Source organism: Martes martes (assembly GCF_963455335.1).
Source record: "Martes martes genome assembly, chromosome: 6".
NCBI lineage: Eukaryota > Metazoa > Chordata > Mammalia > Carnivora > Mustelidae > Martes > Martes martes.
The window spans coordinates 70377382-70395721 of NC_137893.1; the positions used below are offsets into that span (position 1 = coordinate 70377382).

The 18340-nt window shown below is 40.6% G+C and overlaps 2 protein-coding genes across 5 annotated transcripts in view; one reads left to right on the forward strand and one right to left on the reverse strand.

Annotated features, from left to right (window-relative positions):
* The window catches only part of SAMD3 (sterile alpha motif domain containing 3), a 53936-nt gene extending 52864 nt beyond the window's left edge, over window positions 1-1072 (forward strand). Inside the window, exons 8-9 of the mRNA XM_080805797.1 lie at window positions 267-349; window positions 579-1072. Of these exons, the coding sequence (XP_080661923.1) occupies window positions 267-349; window positions 579-863 (368 nt within the window). The 3' untranslated portion in view covers window positions 864-1072. The remainder of the gene's footprint in view (window positions 1-266; window positions 350-578) is intronic.
* Window positions 1073-3191: 2119 nt separating this feature from the next.
* The window catches only part of L3MBTL3 (L3MBTL histone methyl-lysine binding protein 3), a 111610-nt gene continuing 96461 nt past the window's right edge, over window positions 3192-18340 (reverse strand). For all 4 annotated transcript variants that reach the window (XM_080805795.1, XM_080805796.1, XM_080805793.1 and 1 more), the window contains exons 21-23: window positions 10323-10492; window positions 10036-10098; window positions 3192-4992 (exon numbers count right to left, since the gene is read on the reverse strand). In XM_080805795.1, coding sequence (XP_080661921.1) covers window positions 4849-4992; window positions 10036-10098; window positions 10323-10492 — 377 coding nt within the window. In that variant the 3' untranslated portion in view covers window positions 3192-4848. The remainder of the gene's footprint in view (window positions 4993-10035; window positions 10099-10322; window positions 10493-18340) is intronic.

Here is an 18340-nt window from a genome sequence, read left to right on the forward strand (position 1 = left end):
CTAAAATCTTCCTGGCTGATGGACAGAGAGTACAGGGCTCTTATCTTCTGGCCATGACCTAGAGGGCAGAACATGAGATCTGGTTTTTATTAGAAGGCAATGTTGGTTAAATAGTTGTGAAACACTGATGCAATAAAGCTGGTTTATTCTCTACAGAAGGAAATGACTAAACAAACAAACAAAAATCCATGTTTAAAGACTGGCTTTTGCTTATAGTTGGCAAAACCTTATTTTCACTTGGACTTTAAGCATATTTGTTTTGGCAGATCTGAAGATGACAGCCACATGTTTGCTCCTACCAGATGTTTTTGGGGATGATCCCAGCCTTTTTGTCATTGTGAATGAGAAGGTATGCATTATGTCAGTGATCACTGGGTTTGACGTTTCACATCTTCATATGATAATTTATTTGAAAACAGGGTGGTGGTCTCTTTTGAAATACGGTTTCATCATATTTACAAATATGCTGCACTACGACAAGTTCATTTACTGTAATATCATGGTTAAATTGAGGCACCTTTTATTATTTAGCCATTATCGACATCACAGAGTGGTGAGTCTATTATCTATTATTTCAGGTGCAAGTTTCCACACCCGTGTTAGAAGTCAAGAACCCTTTCAATGTCGATGTCTGCGAATTTTCTTTGTATTTAGAAAAAGAGAAGCTCACAAAGGTAGACGACTGTATTACGGCCTTGGCTGCTCTCATTGCTGCCTTCCATGTATTTGGAGTTGAGTGTCCAAGAAGACTGTCCCAAACCCTCAACTTCCTAGAGACGCTGATTTTTGATATGCACAGTCCCTGTTTTCCTTCTATGAAAGAAAAGGAAAAGGAAGTAGGATTTCAACACCCAGTTACTTAATGGCATGCCGAATATTGCATCAGAATTAATCTCTGGGACATCTAAAATTTTATAAAAAAAATTGTTTTGACTTAGCGTTATAGTAGAGGTAGGTATTAGAAAATTCTCTTGTCTCAAAGATGCAAATGAATTTCAGTACCTTCTATCTTTATGCTTAGATACTGAAAATTCTTTGTGAAATTCTGTAATAAAATACTGTGTTAAAGAGCTGTTGGAGTTCTAAGAAATTCAATGATCGAAACTACACTTTTTAAAAAAAATATTTATTTATTTTCTGAGAGAGAGTGCACACGTACACAAGTGGGAGGGGCAGAGAGACAATGAAAAAGAATCTCAAGCAGACTCTGCACTGAGCGTGGAGCCCAATGCAGGGCTTGATCTCATCACCCTGAGATCCCAAGCTGAGCCAAAACCTAGAGATGGGCGCTTAACTGACTGTGTTACCTAGGTGCCCCCAGAGCTACACTTTCTAGGGTGCTTTAGTTTTTGAAAGACCCTCCACTTCAGATAACTCAAATCCTCCGATTAGGGTATCACACCTCACACTTGGCCCAATATGCGCACCCTCGGAAGACTCGATACCCAGGAGCTGTACATTTGTGTCCTGTGGGCTGCCTCTTTGGTCTGAGTATTTCGGCTTGGAAACATTTTGGTCTTGAACATTTTAAGAAGATGCACATCCTTCCCAGTTCTTTTTCCTCCAGCTGACCTGCCTGGTCCCAGGCATTTTGGTTTCCTTCAACCACGTTTGTTGAGAACAAAGGCTGCTTCATCCCAGAGGTCTCCTCACGGCCCAGGTTCGGATCGCCTCTGACCTGTGCAGTTTTCCACTGCTTCCCTCCCTTGACACACAGTGATGGCCCCGTTCTTGTCTCATATCATCCTACTTTTCCCTGGATTTGACGGCAGGTGTTGGTGAGAGCCCTGGCTGCTGTTCGGGTTTGTTAGGTCTGTAATATGGACCTGGTTTTTCCCTCCTAGAGCCTTCTGGGCACCAGTTTCTAGTGTTTGGCTTGGCCCCTTCCTAGACTTGCTCTGTCGCCTGTCTCTGAAGTCCCGGTTCCGATGGCCTCATCCACCCAGCCCGAGTCCCAGGCCGTCATTCCATTTGTTCTGTTCCTAAAGACGGTACCTAAGGAGTCCTTAGGTTTGACAAGACTCAGTGCACTCTTTTCAAGTATTTTATAAGGATACATGACAACATTACGGTTTTGAGGTGCTCCTTGATAATCATCATCACAGTTTCAACAAAACCTATCAGTTTTGACAGAACAGATTGGTTTAGAGACCGAAGAGACTTAAGTTTGCTAATACTTCCATCACAATGCCATGAGCATTTTGGGGGTAATGTCATCAATTTTTTAAAAGTTTACGAAGAAAGGGATTCATATGAATTATTGAAAAATATTTGTATGACATACATCTCTGGAAATACTCATTCTAATGCCCTTTTCTCTGTAAGTACTATTCTTTAAAATGTTTAAGTCAGTGAGCTAGAAAATGCAATTTGATCAGCTGCCCACCTCTACAATGACCGTTCACTACCTGCTTCAGTGACAATGGACAGGCAGAGGACCAAATCGGTTCCTATCAATTTCACCTGAACTAGTCCCTAATTCCATGATTTCTGTTTCTTCCCTTTCCCCTTCCCTGAACTGTGCCTTTCGTTCCTTACAAACTTCCCTTTATTCCTCCCCCTCCCCCACCACTTTTTTAGTTCCATAATCTGTCTTATTCTTCCTCTTCCCAAAGGAATTTACTAAATTCTTACAGATTCCTTTCCTTGGAAGTACACAGTCTCTGTGGCTAAAGGTCAATGAAAGCCTCTCTTTGTCCCCATGGGCTGGGGAAGGGAGGGGTGGAGCTGCAGGAGCATAGCCGTGAGGTTTGGCTCTAAACATGGCAGACACAAGCTGACCGTGAGGGCAAATTCACTTAAGCTTTATTGTCTCTTCCCATGGTGCCTCCCCAGTGCCCCCAGCACAACCCTGCCCGTTGGTAAATACTCCTATTGTTGACTAATATAACTCAATTTTTTTTGGAGTCTGAGTCTACCGAATCCAAAATGGCATCCTTTGGTTATATTCCAACCTGCAGACAGGTCTCAGTTGGCTTATACAATGTTTGCAGTTTTTCAAAAATGCCTCCACTTATTTACTCACTTATTTATTGTTGTTCTTCGCATCACCTGGGACACAGCTTCACAATTTTGAATCCTGCAGATTCTTTACATAGCAAGGTAATGCCCAAATCTTTGACATTGCTCCTGCTCTCATTTGCCTGTTTGACAAGCTTTCTAAAAAAAAATCATACATATGTAAAAAAAAGTATCTGCAATTAAGATTTTATTTCATTCATGTCAGATATAACAAGTGCAACTTGAATGTACAAATTCTGAACAGAACATAAAAAGGAAAAAAAAAACCCCGACAACGAAAAACTTATTTAAGCAGATTCATGCAAAGAAATGAAAGGGACATTGCAGATGCCATGGCCCTTTTGAATTATGACAAATGCAAAGGACTGCTAGTAGACTCCCAACGGGGGACATCAAAGGGAAATGAGGGCAACTAAGGAGAGAGGCAGAACTTGCCCCAGAATTCAGACAGCATGCTACGAACTTACTTGCTACTCTTATAATAGCCCTCGAATAAATGGCCCATCCTAGGAGTAGACATTACATCCAAAGGCTGATAAAATAATTTACCTTTTGTGTTGGAAAGACATTCTTGGAAAAGAAACACTACCGCTAGCTGTTTCTAGGTAATCAAGGGCTTTCATTTAAAGTGCATCTGTACATTTATAAAACTTAGGTGAACCGTTCTACAGAGAAAGGAACCTTTCCAAAACGGAGGTTCTTGAATAATTGCTTTGGGAAGTTGCCCCCTGGATCTGTGAGCATTTGGAAGCTTTATGTTGACCGCTGTTGCTCCCTCCCACCCTACCTTTTCAGTAAAATCCATACACTCTCTCTTCAGCTGACCCGAAGAAAACCTATGGGTCTGGAGGAAGATGATCTGGGACTCTATATGGATTAGTGTTTCCGTCGACAGAATGACCCCTTCAGCTCTGAAAAGCACCACAGTCACTTCATTGGCAATCAGAGAGAAGCTCAAGATCGTCTCACAAATAGTTCAAGATCCTTACAAACACCCCCCTCCCCCCAATATAACTGCATATTCCTTTGATACCACCGGACTCTTGTAAATACATAGGGCACCACAATGTATAAGACTGATGCCATTCAAATACATCACCTAATTTATTTATATATTTTATTTTTCAATTCCATTATTTATATACATGTTTTTGGTAATTATAGTAAAGATGCTGGTGAAAAGTAATTTGTTTAACATTTCATAATGCGTGCAAAAGTAAAAACACTGATTTAAAGTAATTACCACCGTCCAGCCCCAACAAATTATGACAAGCAGTTAGGCAATATCATGACTTGCAAAGTTATACTTAGCATAATGTTGCAATTCAAAATATGGCACAAGATGAACAATATAGGTAACAGTCCCACTGGCGAACCTCAGCCAGGTTTTGACTAATTTGGTTTCAGTTGAACTTGGATTATATAAAAAGGTTTCTGAAAGTACTGAAAAAGAAACAGTGTGCATGAAAGAGAATTCAACAATGTTTACAAAATGCCAAAAGTTCTTACTCTGACCCCCCTTTTACCATAAATAATTAACGAAGTCCCCTTCCCCCCACCCCCGAGCCTCAAAAAGATGTACAAAGATAAATTTAGCTCAGTGAACAGAACCAAAGGATGACCGCTGTTAGACAGTACTTGGTTAAAAGCCGAAGGACTTTCATAAGGATTCGTATATATTGTCTCTTGAGGAATATAAATAATCAGATAGCATCGCTCTTTTGAGTTTTGGAGACTTCTCGCGTAGGAGTTATAACTGTCCTTGTGCTTTGAATAAAACATGAGCTTTTAAAGCAGAAAGCTGATGGTATTCCAAATTCTCCCTCTTCAAAGTTCATTGTGAGAGTTCTTTTCTGCAGCTTTGAACATCAGGATGGAATTGAAGATTTTGAGAGCAGGGCCCAACTTAATGCTCATAATTTTAACAATGTCTGTTTGGGTCATAAGCAGAAAGGCTTCTCCATCAATTTGCTACAAGGGGAAGAAAAGACAGAAAAGATTATGACTCAGTCAGACGTGGTGGTGTGGCAAGCAGGCGGAGCTGCGTTATCAGCCGTCTTCTGCACAGCTCCACGAGAACGGCACAGACAGGAGCTCATGTGTGCCGACATTTCCCGATTCATGAAGCTTTCTTATCGACAATAACCAAACGTGGACTGGAAGCAAAGTGAAAACTAAGTCATCTGAAAAATCGGCCTGCAGGAAAATGGGAGACGCCCGTATCTCCCCGTGATGACTCTGACTTAGGCAATGAGTCAAACAGAATCTGGGAAACTCTGGGGTGCCTTAGATCCAGCTCCCATTATGGCAGATTTTCGGATGAGAGAGGAGAATAAGCACACAGGAAGCACACAGCGGTTTGTGGATATAAACAAGGAATTTGGGCAAACGTGTTGGCTGCATGTTAACATTTTTTTAAAAATTAGCTGTCTGCATTAAAAAAAAAACAGTGATAAATAACATTCATTTTTAGAGTGGCCACAATTACTCTTCACAGACAGAAAAAGAGTAGTAACTAACAAGGGCAATCAACAGTGTAGATGGAAACACACGAGATGAAGGTGGCAAAGGTGGTGTGAAGAATTGCACACTAGGCTGACCGTATTACGCGGGTAACTGTGACCAACATCTTTCCTTGCTCTGAGTCTCTTCTGAGAGTAAAACTCTTTGCTTCCACAGAATAGAAAACTTTGAGGTTTAAAGATACAGCTCTGAAGATGATGATGTCTGTTTTAGTGGACAGAACAAAGGAACAGTCTTTTTGTAAAATTTTCAGGTTTGGGGGCATTCCACCACCTTAAATAAATTGCTTTTCTTTCAGTTTTTCCATTTTACACAGAAAGTTAAAAAAAAAAAAAAAAGGAGGACACACATTTGCTCTTTGCCTCAGAGGACATTGGAAATTTTGACAGCAATGTACTGTTTTGAGGTGACTGCGTCTGTCCCAAGTTCATACATGGAAGTCCTAACCGCCAATAACCTGAGCACGTGACTTATTTGGAAACAGGGCTGCTGTGCATGTAGTTGGTTAGCATGAGATCATAGTGGAGTACGGTGATCCAGGATGACTGATGTCCTGATAACAAGAGGAAATGTGGACCCAGAGACAGACACGTGTAGAGGGAACATGATGTGAAGACAAAGACAGAACACCATCTAGGAGCCAGGGAGCGAGGCCTGGAACAGAGCCTTTCCTCCAGGAAGCTACCCTGCTAACACATTTCTTGCCTTCTTCAGACTTTTAGACTCCAGAACTGGGAGGACAATACATCTCTACTGTTTAAGCTACTGGTTTATGGTTCTTGGTCATGGCAGCCCTACCTAGCAAACCAACACCACTCCAAATTCTGCAAACAGTTTACCAAATAAAGGCTGATATAATTTAGTAGCTGTTTAAGATTTTCCTCTTTTCTCTAAAAATACAACAAGCCTGAAAACCCTTTTAACTGGTAAGAACTACGGCCATCTTATGCAACTTCGAGTATTAATTATTTGGAAAAAGTTTCCTAATTTTCAGTAAGGAAACAACTTACTGTTATAAACTAGGAAGGAAAGACACTCCAAGGTAAATTTCCAAGTGAAGACAAATTCAGTGGCAGGTACGGGAAACGTTCCATTGTTTTTTGGGGAACATTTGCTCTGGTCTCACTTGCTTGTGCTATGACAGTCCTCTGATCAATCAAGGCCAAGCAGAGAGTTGGATCTATTAACATTTCCCTCAACCAAGGCAGACCTTAGTAGGATATATGGTCCAAGAGAAGTCTTGTAAGTCATTAATGAAAATGTCAACTCACATCCCAGTTCCCAAGGAGCTCATTACAAAGATGGAATTGTTTATTATGACCTTGGGCCCTACTGAGCCTCCTTCTGAGATTATATAAGAATTTAACATGACCGATGACTGATGAAAAGAAACAGTCTGAGAGAACATGGCAAGGCTGGAATCTGAAAGCTGGGAGTGGGTGAGAAGGTGAAGTTTCGGTAGATTGTTCTGAAGGTTCCACTGGAAAGAAAAAGTCCTCCCGAGGCCAGTGCTGGCCCGTATATTTCACACATGCTGCTTCAAAGTGCGACCAGACCTACACGCCTCCACTGGAAGGAAGTAAACTTAATTGGAGAAAATCCTTTCTAAGAACAATGATCACTGTAATGTAATACTGGGCTTGTTTCTTGTTTGCTTTTGTAATGGACATACACTGGTCTGACTCCAGAGGTGAATTATGTTGCTCCAGGCCCAAAAGTCCAAAGGAGGGTTTGGGACTCGGGGTGTTCTGGCCTTCCATTTCATTACTATTACTTTGCACCCGTGGTTCTTTGCCCAATGTTTTAACTCTGCAAATCACAGTGACATGCTGTTTGGATGTCTTCCTCAGAGGGTCAAAGTATGAGTGTGTTCACTCAACAAAAACTTATTAAACATCTGTTACATCCAGACACTCTTCTTGGAGATGCACATACAGCAGAGAGTTAGGGATATGGGCAAAAGCAAGCAAGGAAAGAAGCCAAAACTCCTTGTGAAGTTTACATTCTAGTAGTGGAAGACAGACTGTGAGCAGAAAATATAAGAAATAAGCAAATTAATTAGTAACGAATCTACAGTAACCCATTCTAAAAGGCGATTCATGCTGTGAAGAGGACAGCTCGGTGGGGAGATGACAGGGCAGCAGGGACAGGGATGGATGCCTGAGACGGTGGCATCTGAGCCAAGGGAGTGTGTCACATGAACATCTGGAGGAAGAACATTCCACACAGGGAAGAGCCAGAACACACCTGGACGATTATGAGACTGGCAAGGAGGCCAGTGTGCGGGAACAGTGTAAGCCAGGGATGGAGGAGACAGAGGTCAGGAGGTTCTCACTTCGCTCCAGGTCATGGGGTGTCAGATGGCAGACCCTTGTGAGGAATTTTGTTTTTATTCTGATTTACTACTGAAGGCTAGGAATGGAAGAGGGACGTGACTGTGTTCATTTTGAGCAGGGTCCCCTGGCTAGGCTGGGAACAGATCATAGAGGAGCAGAAAGAGAAGGAGGGAGAATACTTAGGAGGTTACAGCATTAATCCAGGTGGGAGATGGTGGTGGCTCAGACCAGAGTGGTAGTGGTGAAGGCAGAGAAACCCAGAAAGTCAGAATCCCTACCTGTTCTTAAATTATACCTAGTAGGTTTTTCAACAGATCGGATGTGGAGTGTATACGAGAAAGTGAAGTCAAGCGTGGTTCAAATAACAGCCCATCCTAACCCCTGGACTGTGCTTCTTAGAGATGACTTACTAGACTTTAGATTTACGGTTTACTTCTAGGCCAAAAAACTAACACCTGCTAACCTTGTGAGATAGGATTTTCACAAGAAATTATAGGATGAATGAACAAGAGAATGAATGATTATGTGAGTAACACATGTGGACGGTGGACATTCAGCGTGTCACTCCTCACAAGGAGGACACTGAGGATACTGATGCCCGAGGAACATCTCCAGAGATATTATGCCATGAAGAGAAAATGTATTCAAAGGAGTATCATATATTTGAATATGCACTTGAATCTTAAACTAAGTAACAAAGCAAATCCACACAGATTGTCTGCATATGAACAGAGCCAAAAAGAGGATTTACAAAATGGATGTGCTATAAATTTATTCTTAAAAATGTTTTATCATTTTCACAGGTAATAAGTACATGACTGTTTTTTCAAAGAAAGAACCACCTCTCCCTGCAGGTGTCTCCATCTGTTTGGGGACTGAAAATTAATGGGCCGTGGTCCACGAAGACACTTAGAATTTAGGAGTTAAGAAGCCCCCAAATCTGAATAACTGTCAATTACCGATCAACTAAAAAGAAGGAAAAAAGTTCTTGAAATAAGAACACAAATCAGAGAAAAAAGGATGTTGAAAATAAGATGCCTGTATGTTTTAATGGGCACCCACCTAAAGCCTAACGATACCTCTTAGTGTAACAACACTGATGCCCGGTGCTTGCATTCTTAGCTGTCCTGATACCCTTGCAAGGCTCTTAATTGAAAGTGTGCTATTCTTGGCTGCTGAGGCTAAACACAGAGGCAAACAAGGCATATATACTTGTAACTGTAGACAGCAGATGTGGAGAAAGCCTTCTGAGATTACTTGGTCTTCTTTCCATCTTCCCGTAGCCAAGATGGGACTGATAATTGACTGCTTTCCTTGGAGAAGCTGACTGGCAAGGGGCTTATTTTTAAAGGTCTCAAGTGAGAAGAGTCTCCTGCTGTGCTCAAATAGCACGACTTCTAGGTAGTTAGAGCCGATTTCTTTTTTGTTCTAATGTTCAATATAGGTCATAACATTATTAATCATCTCTTATATTGAAGTTTTGGGCAGGCACATGAAAACAACTAATATAATCTGCCAACTGCAGACAGTAATGAGTATCAGTTGTTATAAACATTACTGAGATAGGTATAAGATCTAAGGGGTTATTTTAGCAATAACAGTAATACTTTTGATAACATTAAATGAAGTTAATTTAGGTGTTGTTAAAATGATGTTTGAAAATAAAGGGAACTCATTTCACATTATTAAAAATAAAATGTTGCTTATTTCTCCCTGTGCTATAAACTATACAAATGCACACTATGAAGCTTTCTGTGTGTGTGTGTGTGTGTGTGTGTGTGTGTGTAAGTAGGCTCCATGGTGGGCCTGAACCCACTACCCCCAGATCAAGACCTGAGCTGAGATCAAGAGTTGGATACTCAACCGACTCAACTCTAAGCCACCCAGGCACCACCCCCCCTTTTTATAAAAAAATTATGACTCTAGTGCTATTGCTACAGAGCATCATGAAATGGTTCAAACATTTCCGCTGTACCTAATCTCAGACAAAGACATTTTTTATAACACTGCTTTTTAGACAACTCCATACCAATTTGTCAATTTCGACACCATCTGTCTCTTCCTTCTTCTACCAATTCAGACTATCTCACCATTCACCGCAGTTCAGTGTTCTGATCCCACCAAGTAACAGACTGCAACTCAGTGGAATACTTACTTCATCTTTGAACACCTTTCCATGTTCTTCACACCCAGGTAAACTCTGTATGAATTCTGACACCTGTCAAATATGAGATAAAAATTCCAGTTTAAAAAGCAAGGCAGAATGTAAGTGTTACAGGTTTAAAATACTTCACCTATATGTTTTAGTTGTTTTTCTCAGAACAATTTCTTCTCTTTCAGAAAAAAAGACTAAACCCCACATGCATTCACTGTATCCACGCCCCGCCCTGAAGAACACACCGCTTTAACTGGTCCCTGGCAGACAAAGAAAAGAAAATACACCTCATCCGTGCTCCACTTGGAGACTTTACTGGCAGGGATTCCGGCTACGGTGGGAAGAAGTTTGCTCTGCTGCTCCCAGCGCAAGGGCAGACATGGGATCGGGGACTTGAAGGACAGAAAGACAGCCGATCGACGCTGAGCCTGCTGTACGCTAGGTTCTTCCCGGGCACCTGGTCGATTGAAACAAATGGGAAATCACACTCTGAAAAAGCAGCAAAAAAAAAAAAAAAGCCTCAAATGCCATGTCTCCCCCCCAAATAATGTTGGTGGGGGCTGGCTTAGGTAAAGCATTGCTTCCTTTCAACATTATATTCATTGAATAATTACACTTTCCTTTTTCATTACTCCAGGTAACCGTAAGAAACAACCTGTAAATTCAACTCACATGTCCGCTGCATTACCCATTATAGAAGATGGGTCACGTTCGCAACACAGCCTCTTTAATGTTTCATGGAAGATCCTTGCCTCTGAGCTTCACTGGCAAGGAAAATGACTCTCACCTCAGGAACTAGTTTTGTTTCCCTTTCAGCTGTGGATGTCCTAAAGGTAATAATGGTCAAGTTGTGTGCTGAAGTCCAGCCCCTGTGGTTACTGTGTACTACCATACCTCTTTCCTCTCATCTCAGCCCTGCATTCTTTTTTCAATTTCTGTTTACCAATCACATTGATTTTTTAAATAGCCAACTTAATTTTTTTTGACAGCGATATGAAATTATTGCAATAAAAAATAAAGCCACAGAAAGGCAAATAAATGCTTTTGTCATTCTTATTTTGGTGGAGATCAAAATTAAAGGTACACAATATTCCATTTTCTGCCAGATCTTCTAAACCCAAGCCTATTTACTGCTACTCTCCTAAAATCACCATTTTTTAGTAAATGATTTTATGTCACTGGGACTCCTAAATCTTGTCGATAATTATCTCCTTAAGATCCTTTAGAACACAAATCTTTTCTGAAAACTACTTACTCAAAGCCATTCAGAAGAAAGGCACCTCCCCTAACATTGACTCTCCTCCACCCCTACACCAGCCCACAGTTAATAATTCAGATACTTCAATTCCACTATCTTTGCCAAATGGTTACCTAGTTTAGGCTTTTGTATCTCTGGGAAAATTTTAAGCTATTTTGTATCACCAAGAATATTTTAAGGTTTATTTCTTTGAAGAGTAAGATTTACAGAAACGTAGACAAATCGTACTGTATCGTGCAAAGAATTTTCACAAAGTGACGACACCCATGTGCCCAACACCAGGGTCAAGAAACGACATGGCAGCATGCTGAGAGCCTCCCTATGCCCCCTTCTAATCACACCCCAGCCAGCAAGGGTGACCCCTTTCCTGACTTCCAACACCAAGCCTCTTTACCCTGCCTCTGAATTACATTCAGATGAAAACCTTGGTGTTTTCGCTTCTTTCTCTCAACAGCATGTCTGGGAGACTCATCCACGTCGCTTGCTCTCTCTGGTTGTAGTTTGCCTGCTCTCTGCTGTATAGTTTTTCATTGTTAGGAATATTCCACAATGAATTTGGAATTAATGGACAGTGGAGTTGTTCTTAATTTTTGACTATTATCAACAGTGCTGCTATGAGGATTCTTGTCCATGTCTTTTCATGAACATATGTATATGTTTCTGTTATATACACATATATATAATGCATATATATATAAAATACATATGTATAATATATATATATTAGTGAAACTTTGAGCTTACAGTGTTTGCATACATTCAACGGTAGCAAATTCTGCCAGTTTTCCAAAGTAGTTGCACGATATGCATCTACTAATAGTGTAAGAATGTTACAAATCCTTTATATCCTCAAGGACATGTGGACAAGGACATCGTCTAGCTTTTTCATTTTAACCATCTTGGTGAATTTGCTGTGTTATCATACTGTGGTGATAACTGCATTTGTCTGACGACTAATGAAGTTGATAATCTTTTCCCAAGTTTATTGGCCAAATGGGGAACCTCCTTTGTGAAGTTGTTTTATGCCCATTTTTTCCATTGGGTCATCTTGCCTTTTTTCTTTTTACTGATTTGTAGAAGTTATCTATGCGTACTCTGGATAGGAATCCTTTGCTGGAAATATGTCTTATTAACATCACCCACTCTTGCCTTCCTTTTTACTCTCTTATTACAGTCTTGTATGTCTACTGAAGAAATCCGTGCTTTCTTCAATGTCCTAAAGTTAGTCTCCTCTGTTTCCCCTTGAGTACTTCATGTTTTATCTCACAATCTATCTGAACTTTATTTTTGTATGGGGTGAGATAAGGCTTGCCATTCCTAATGGTTTTTTCCACATGGAGTTCTAATTCCCCCAACATGATTTATTGAAAAGACCATCCTTTCCCCAGTGTACTGCATACAGTGCTGCTCTAACATAAACATGTGTGTCCAGATTCTCCACTCTGTTGCAACAGTCTCTTTACGCTGACCTACAAGGTTTTAATTACCACCACTTTAAAAGTATCCTGATGTCTGTGATCTAGTTCTTCTTCAATATCCTTATCTCTTTGCATCTCCACATAAAATTTAGAACCGGCTTGTAAAAAAAAAAAAAAAAAAAAAGCTAGTAGATTACTACTGAATATAGACCGATTTGATTCCGAGAAATGGGATACCTTCACAATATCCAGTACCCCAATCCAAGAACAAGGTATATCGCTCCATTTCTTTGGGACGTCTTTACTAGTTCTCTTTGACCTTTTGTCATTTTCATGTACAGGTCTTGCATATCTTTTGTTAAATTTATTCCTCTGTACCTGAAGTTTTCTGTTGTTATTATTAAGTAGCACAGCTTCTTAAACATTTATTTCCTATTGTTCTACTGTGGTTCTTTAATAACTTTTCTCTTAAACTAGCCTAATCTGAATTTTGAAATGTTCTGAATATTAGAAAGTAACTTAAAAGTAATTATTAGGGGTAAAAAAATCTTTCTTATTGGAGTTAACACACTCTGCTCCTGGTTCCACCTGAGTGAACTCATACAGAAAAATCTATCTGTCCCACATGAAACATTTCAATTCTTCAAATATTTTTTAAAAATCCATCATGTTGGGCACCTGGGTGGCTCAGTTGTTGGGTGTCTGCCTTCGGCTTGGGTCATGTTCTCAGGGTCCTGGGATCAAGCCCTGCATCGGGCTCCCCACTCAGCGGGAGGACTGCATCTCCCTCTCTCATTCCCCCTGCTTGTGTTCCCTCTCTCGCTGCCATTCTCTCTCTCTCTCTCTCTGTCAAATAATTAAAAAAATAAATAAAATCTTTAAAAAGAAAAATCCATCATGGTACCTCTTGCCCCATTTCTTTTAATGAATCTCATATAACTGATGATGAGGTTTTAGGCTCTCATCCTGTTCTACTGAATATGTTATGAGCCAAACATATAAGCCTGCAACAGTTTGTTTTTATGCTTTTATTCTTTTTAAATTTCTCACAGAGCTCAAGATGTTTTTGTTTAGCATAAACATGGGGTATTTAAAAACATTTCTTAATTTCAGACACCACCAAGAGTTTAGCAATTATTTGAAATACGGTATTTGTAAAATCTTTCATGGGGCAGGCTAGTATGAAGTGGTGAGATTTCCAGTTCCACGGGAGAGCGACACTACAGAGCCCACTTTATGGCTTGTCCTCTGATTGCTTGCCACCTAAGTGTCAGTCTTTTCCAAAGTGGTACATTTATGACACAACTGTCTCTATCTATTAACACCTGCCACCCTTCCCTCCTTCAGAGTAGTTCCATTCTATTTCCTCCTAAAGCTATCGCATTCAGCTCATTTCTAACGTTGCTAACATCATTACTCTTTAGAAAAACAACTGAAGGGCGCCTGGGCGGCTCAGTGGGTTAAGCCTCTGCCTTTGGCTCAGGTCATGATCTCAGGGCCCTGGGATCGAGCCCTGCACCGGGCTCTCTGCTCAGCAGGGAGCTTGCTTCCCCCCCCCCTCTCTTTGCCTGCCTCTCTGCCTACTTGTGATCTCTGTCAACTAAATAAATAAAATCTTTAAAAAATAAAATAAAATAAAATAAAATAAAAACAACCGAGCCATTCTAAAGAAATGACTAAAACCCCTAAAGATCCCAAATTTCTAATGGCTTCACAGGTCTTTGAAGCGGACACTATAAACAGGCCTAGACAAACACATCATTCTAAAACTAATACAAACTTCGTATCTTTCACTTCAGACTTTCCTTGCTTTTGCTGATTCTTCCATGCTGAATGATGTCCTGAGGCCCAGTGGTGTTTTCTGATGAATGGGGCAAAAGTAGAATTTCCCAGCCACAGAACATCCCATCTCTTCAGAAAATAATAGCGTTAGCTATGATCCCCATCCAAAAAAACAGAGAAAACTTCAGTTGGGTGAATGTGTATCTGAACCCTTGAGTTGCACAGACATGTGACTCCAGGTTTTAATTTTTAACACGTGATCAGACTAAAATAAATGCAAAAGGTTTTGGCTCAAGTAGCCGGCTCAGTGCCCCTAGTAAGGAAGAGTAGGTCTGAATGTGCTTCATAAAACAAAGCCTTTGTTCTGGAAGACATTTCTGCCACCATCACATTTCTTACCACTCTCTTCTCAGACTATTTATCTGCCTGAAAAATTACAGTTTTACAGGAGTTTTCTGTATGTTTTGAAGTTCCCAGAAATGAAAATTTACCAAAGTCCTTGTCCCCTCCCCTCTGGCTTCTGGTTTGTGCTTCCACAGTTCTTCGGCTGCTACTCAACTCTGTACCGTTGGGTGCAGAACAGCCCGGGGAGGATTTCGAAGCCCAGTTCTTACTCATCCTTGCAAAAGTGAAATATGATCAGGAAACTTTATCCTTTGTCTGGAAATTGTCTAACTGACTTTTACTATTTCGTGACTATCACGGATGGGGACTTCTGGGCTTCCTTAATATCGGAAGCAAGAAGAGGTTAGGTGGCAGTAGTGTTAAGGTAAGTAACTTGGTGGAAATACGTACGGTTTTCTTGCTCTGGCATCTGCTAGGCAGTTACTGCATAACTGCTAGGCAATTATCGAGAGAGGGAAAGTTTTCCTAGGCTGATACCTGGAGAATGGATAATAGAGGTCTGCCTCCTATTTACGATTATGATTTACCATATGGAAATTGTTCAGCATGGACACTGCATCGGGAACTGTGAAAGGCTTCTCAAGACAGCATATTCTTGCAGACTTTTTGAAATGAAGTGCAATCCATAATAATGTAGTTATCCAAAGCAGAAACCTGCCACTACAAATTTGCCTACCATGTCTGTCAATCTGGTTGAGAGCATAGGTATTAAAATTCCTGATTTGGCTTAAGGTAGGAAAATGTGAAGTCACAGATTAACCCTCGTAAGAAGTCATTTCTGATAAAGGTGATCCTAAAAGAAATATCCTCTGATGTCAAGACAATAAATGTTCAGTATAGGGAACATCATCTAAACCAACCATGAAGTCTCGTAGTAGAAAGGGACGTCCTCACCTCCATGGAGCATGAGAACCTGCTTCCTACAGGACCGTCCCATTAAACCCAGTGGAACCACTGTATGGTAGGCTGACCAAGCAGGGCAAGTCCTAGAGAAAAGGAGAAGCGCTCGGTCTCTGCTCCATTTGGACTCGGATCCCACTCTGAGTGGGTTTCCTATTTCCAAGTCTAAATCAACAAGCCAACAGCATAAGTTACCACTGACCTCTTGCCTGACTCATTTCTAGCCCTTTAAGTCAGAGATAGAAGTGAAACCAAAAGGTCCAACTTTTGGTTTGCTTCATTTTAGTTTCAAAACAGTGCTAGGAGGTAACCATCCCTAAGGTGAGGAAACAGAAGCCTGACACCCAAAGCCACTCTGTGAAGAGGGACAGCGTCAGATAGTGACCCTGGATCTTTTGCCTCCTAATACAGAGGAGAGGGTCATGGTCAAGAGGGTGAGTTTAAAAGTCTGATAAACGTGGATTCCAATTCATGCTCTGCCACTGACTAGCTCCATAATTTCGGTGAAGTCAAAGTAACAAGACTGTTGTAAGGATCACATGATATTTTTAAAATGCTTATCCCAGTGTCTGACGTACAGTAACAACTCAGCAAATGAGAGAAATTATTTCTATTTTGAAAGAAAGGCATATCACTGAGACTGTATTGGATATAAAAAGCAAAAATGAAAAGGAGTCAATACCCTTTGAGGGTAATATTCCATGAGTCTATAAAATGGGCTCCTAATGGGAAAAGAATAATGCCAGAAGAAAAGGAATACATCTGTCAACCAAAGGAAAAAAAAATTTTTAAATGGAGTTACTAACTGGTGACTAAATATAAAAAGATGAACAATAAGAGTGATTGGGTAAGATAAATGGATCACAGCATCAAGGAATGGAGATGAAATTAGCTCCAGAACACTCAACTCAGGCTGAAAGATATTTGAGGATCACTTCAAGGTTAACAACCAAAAAAACCCAAAAACCAACTGCTAGGGAGGCAAAAAGCAAGCCTGACTCTTCAAGTGAGAATCTCGCACATCATAAAATAGAATTCAATTCTTTCTGCGTATCAGCCACCCATGAGAAAGAAGGCTTGCAGGAAAGAAAACAAAACTATACCTTTCCCAGGAGTACAAGAGTTTAAACTTGAAGGCCAGGTCATAGAATCCTTTATTAATGGGCTTTCCTACAATGATAGGAATGAGTTATTTGTTATTTTTTTAAGGTTAAAAAGACAGAGGTCCAAAAAAAAAAAAAAAAAGGAAGAAGAAGAAAGGAGAAAAAGTGATAAATTATATTCAGTTAAATTCCCCAAAGGTCAAATTCAGTTGTATGGTAAGAATCATAAAAAGGGGGGGGCTCATAATTACCCATATCGCACGGAATTAACTTGAACTAACTAAAGAAACAGGGGAGGGAGAGAGTTTTTTTTTTTAGGAGAAAGTTTTTTTTTTTTTTTAAATATCAATTTGCTCCATGACTCCAAACAAAATGGTTCTCATGGGCCTGCTGAGTCTTAAATCCTATTGGCCTTTTGAAGAAACTTAGGGTGGCTTCTTTTAAGTCTCCTCTACCCTAAATAATACACATACTGCAAGGGGCTTCCTCTCCTACCCTTTGCACCACCCTCCAGCCCACTAGATTTGGGAAGGGCTCCTTCCACCACTGGAGGTATAGAATTAGGAATGATCCCTGGTGAGCATTTACCAGGCTCAAGAATGTGGACCCAGAGTGCAGTATTATCTACTTGACCTCCAGGCTGAGGTTTGCAAGAGGAATTCTTCCAGCACCCAAATGGGAGCACTGAGGGGTAAGTATTCTTCACAAAAGACCTAGAAAAATTATCTGGACTCAGAAATGTTAAAATAGAAAACAATCACCACGGGGCCTCTGATAAAAAGTTCTATAAGACCTCTCAAGAGGAGCAATGATTTACGGACAGAAGCATTTCGTGATTTCGGTGAGGTACAAGGGGATAGGACCTCAACAAAACAAAAGCAGGCTGTGAAAGAGGACAAGCCAATTCAGGGAACTGAAGGGAAATAAAAACCACTGCTGTTAAAATTCGTGTTAAAGGCGGTAGCAGTAGACTTGACAGAGCAAGAAGCTAAGTAAGATATTCCAACTTGATAAATATGCCTAGAATAGCAAATATATATAAAAGTTGTGAAAATACTAAAATACTGGGGTACCTAGGTGGCTCAGTTGGTTAAGCGTCTGACTCTTGATTTTGGCTCAGGTCATGATCTCAGGGTCGTGTGAGGGAGCCTACACTGGGCCCTGTGTTGGGTGTAGAGCCTGCTTAAAGATTCTCCCCCCACCCTGCTCCCCCCTCCCCATGCTTGTTCTTCCTGTCAAAACAAAAACAAAAAACAAAAACAAAAAACCCTAAAATACTTCCATATTGGTTGGTACAATGCTCCCCGTCCCCCATCCCAATCCCACCCTCCCCCAAGGCAGCAAGGCCCTTAACTGGACTTCATAAGATCCAGCAATTAAGGGTAACTCTTGGTATAGCAGAGAACATCCAAAACTCTCCTCCAGTACTAAGACCTCTG